This window comes from Monoraphidium neglectum (genome assembly GCF_000611645.1).
Source record: "Monoraphidium neglectum strain SAG 48.87 unplaced genomic scaffold scaffold03084, whole genome shotgun sequence".
In the NCBI taxonomy this organism is placed as follows: Eukaryota; Viridiplantae; Chlorophyta; class Chlorophyceae; order Sphaeropleales; family Selenastraceae; genus Monoraphidium; species Monoraphidium neglectum.
The window spans coordinates 4,584-7,315 of NW_014010544.1; the positions used below are offsets into that span (position 1 = coordinate 4,584).

General features: G+C 64.4%; 1 protein-coding gene across 1 annotated transcript in view; it reads right to left on the reverse strand.

Moving 5' to 3' along the window:
- The window catches only part of MNEG_12132 (hypothetical protein), a gene marked incomplete at both ends in the record, with an annotated part of 5,801 nt that extends 4,544 nt beyond the window's left edge, over nt 1-1,257 (reverse strand). The window contains 3 exons of the mRNA XM_014039395.1: nt 87-123; nt 739-946; nt 1,220-1,257. Of these exons, the coding sequence (XP_013894849.1) occupies nt 87-123; nt 739-946; nt 1,220-1,257 (283 nt within the window). The remainder of the gene's footprint in view (nt 1-86; nt 124-738; nt 947-1,219) is intronic.
- Between the last annotated feature and the right edge of the window lie 1,475 nt (nt 1,258-2,732).

A 2,732-nucleotide genomic window follows, 5' to 3' on the forward strand; every position in this document is an offset into this window, starting at 1 on the left:
CCGCCAGTGGCGGCGGCTGCCGCAAACGCGGTCGAGACGGGGCCAGGCTCGGATGAAGGGCCGAAGCCAAACACTGAGGGGCTCACCTGCGCGCAGGGGCGCGTGCGGGCGTCCGCGCCGCGCCTGTCATGGGCCGGCCATGTGCTGGCGAACCTGGCGCCCCCGCCTTGCGCTGCATTCAGGCTCGCGCGACTGCAAGCAGGCCGCGGCGGGCAGGGGCACCGACCGCCCCCCTTCCTCCCGCTGCATGATCCCAGTTCGCCCTTCAAGCAGCTTCGCCTGCCCGACCAGCCCCAAAACCCTCACCCCCCAAAACCCCAGCCCTCTTGTCACCCTCTTAACCCCGGTCTCGCCTTGAGTGCGCCCTGAGATTTGAAGTCCACCCTCAGGCCGCCTGGTACCAGCAGCACGTCCAATATCTGATGCATTTGATAGACCAGCACCAAGGACGATGGGATTGGATACTTAAGGGTCATGCGCGAAGGATCTGGGAGAGGGCTCGGCCAACGAGCGTATGGGAGCGGCTCGTCCGGGGAGCAGCCGTGCCCATGCGCGCCGCGGCGCGGCCCCATGGTTGCCATGCTCGTCGCGGGCGCTAAGCAGTTGCTTCACGCGGCCAGCATGCGCGCTGCATGCGGGTTTCGACGCCGCCGGCCCCATCTCAACCCTGCCGGATCCGAATCCGGAATAGGCGCCGCGGCAGCATGAGCTCCCCCAAACTGCGCGCGCCCTGCCCACCTCGCTCGCGCGCAGCGCCAGCTGGATGCTGGCATGGCTGCCATCCCTGGCCTCCAGCTCCCCCTGGCTCTGCACATCCAATACGAACACTGCTGCCGACGTCACCACCAGCAGGCACGGCTTAGCCCAGCGGAAGCGCCCGGCGCGGTACGTGACGCCCGAGACGAAGAGCGGCTTTGTCGCGTCCGGCACCCTCAGGACGCGGCGCCTGAGGGAGCAGGGGCCGGTCGGGGGTCGGCGGGATTTCGCCTTGAGGGGTCGTGCTGGGAAAGACGGTCGCTGCAGTGGCACTGCGCAAGAGCGTGCACCGCCGCAAGGCCGTACGGCTCAGGCTGCGAGCGGGACGTGCGGGTTCAGATATTCCGCAGGTATCTTTAATGTAGATGTGAGCACCGCAAGCACCCGAGGCACGCGGCGCCGAGGGCAGTTTTTCTCGCGGTCTCCTGTCGATACCCCCTGCCGCCCTGCCTGCCGCGCTCACTTGCGCAACTCGTAGAATCTACTCTTTGAGCTTTCCATTTGAGCCTGCCGGGAGCTCGTCGGCGTGCTACCTGCCTCGGGGGCCTGTTGCACTCGCGCGCTCAAGCCTCCATCTACCGTATGTACACCATTGACAATTTCCTGCGAGACCTTGAAACTAAGATCAGCCGATCACGCCATGCGTCAGTGTCTGGCGAAGGCATGGGACTGGGCCTGCTCATGCTGCCTCTGAAAGCGCCCATTGCGCAGCGCGCCTCCTGCTGGCTCGCCGGGTGGCGTGCCCTATGCCGCTGCCTCGCCTGCAGCGTCCATTGGGGACCTTGTCCTCGTGCTGTCTCTGCGCGGTTTGACTACTCACTCAGTCCTATTGGCTGATATGGGCGTGCACGTTTGCATCAATGACTTTGGGCCCAAGCTCGCCATCCCTGTGCCGAACTCGCTCACCTGACTTGGGCGACTGTGTATGATGCTCTGCTTGGTGTTGCATGCATGGAGGCAATGCTGCTTTGGACGCTGTCATTAGATCTCTGCTTGTCGGCCGGAGTGGACGACAGCTGTTTGAAACGGTCCTGGGGGAGGTATGAGTTTGCAGCACGACTGGGCGCGCTCTGGTGTGAAGCTCGAGCAACACGAGCTCAATGTACCAAGACTATTTTGTGTCTTGTCCTGTGTAAATCCGCTTGCGTGATGAGCATGTGTGTGTTGCGGCCTGTGCACATGGTACGCACCGCTTGACCCCTGCTCTCATGCTCGAGCCCACCGCCTCGCGCTGCACAAGGCCAGCGGAGAAGGCGCTGATCGCGGTATCAATCCATGCAAGCTGTCTGATGGCGGCATATCTGACGTCAGGCAGTCTAGGTCGTGTTTATTCGTAACCCCACGTCGTAACTGAGTCACCCGGCCCTGAAGAGCGAGTAAGCAGGCACATGGGTCGACGAAACAAGACGCAAATACAGTTGTGTTATTCATGAAGCGCTCTGCAGTATCAAGATCCTGCTTTCTATTCCTCGTCTCCGCACTCGGATTTTGCGAGCTTCACATAGCCATGGCCGCCACGACGGGGCAGCTGAGGACGGTGAGTTATCCGCGCGGGCATGACGCGGCAGACCCCCCAGCTGAGCCCGATGCGCCACTGCATTGTGCGCTGCGTGGCTCGCTCAGCCTCGGCGCCCCGCCTGGCGCTGGGCAGCCGCATGGGCATCGGCGGCATGCGCGCCGTGCTGCCAGGAACGTGTCTATGCTGCCAATAATCGTGCGCCACAGGGCCCTCTTCTGCACCCGCCCTGCCTAGCCGCCTCCCCGCCGCCATGCCGACGCCATGCGCCTGCCCTCGACCGGGCCCTCCCTGGGCGGTACAGGTGGCTAAGATCGTCCAGGGCACGAAGCTGATGGAGGGCGCGGGCGTGCAAATCTGCAGGACGGTGCGCGGGGCCGGCGGGGCCGCTGCGGCGGGGCGGCAGCGGCAAACCGGCAGCACGGCGCCAAGCATGTCGCACCCCTCCCCATGTTGATAC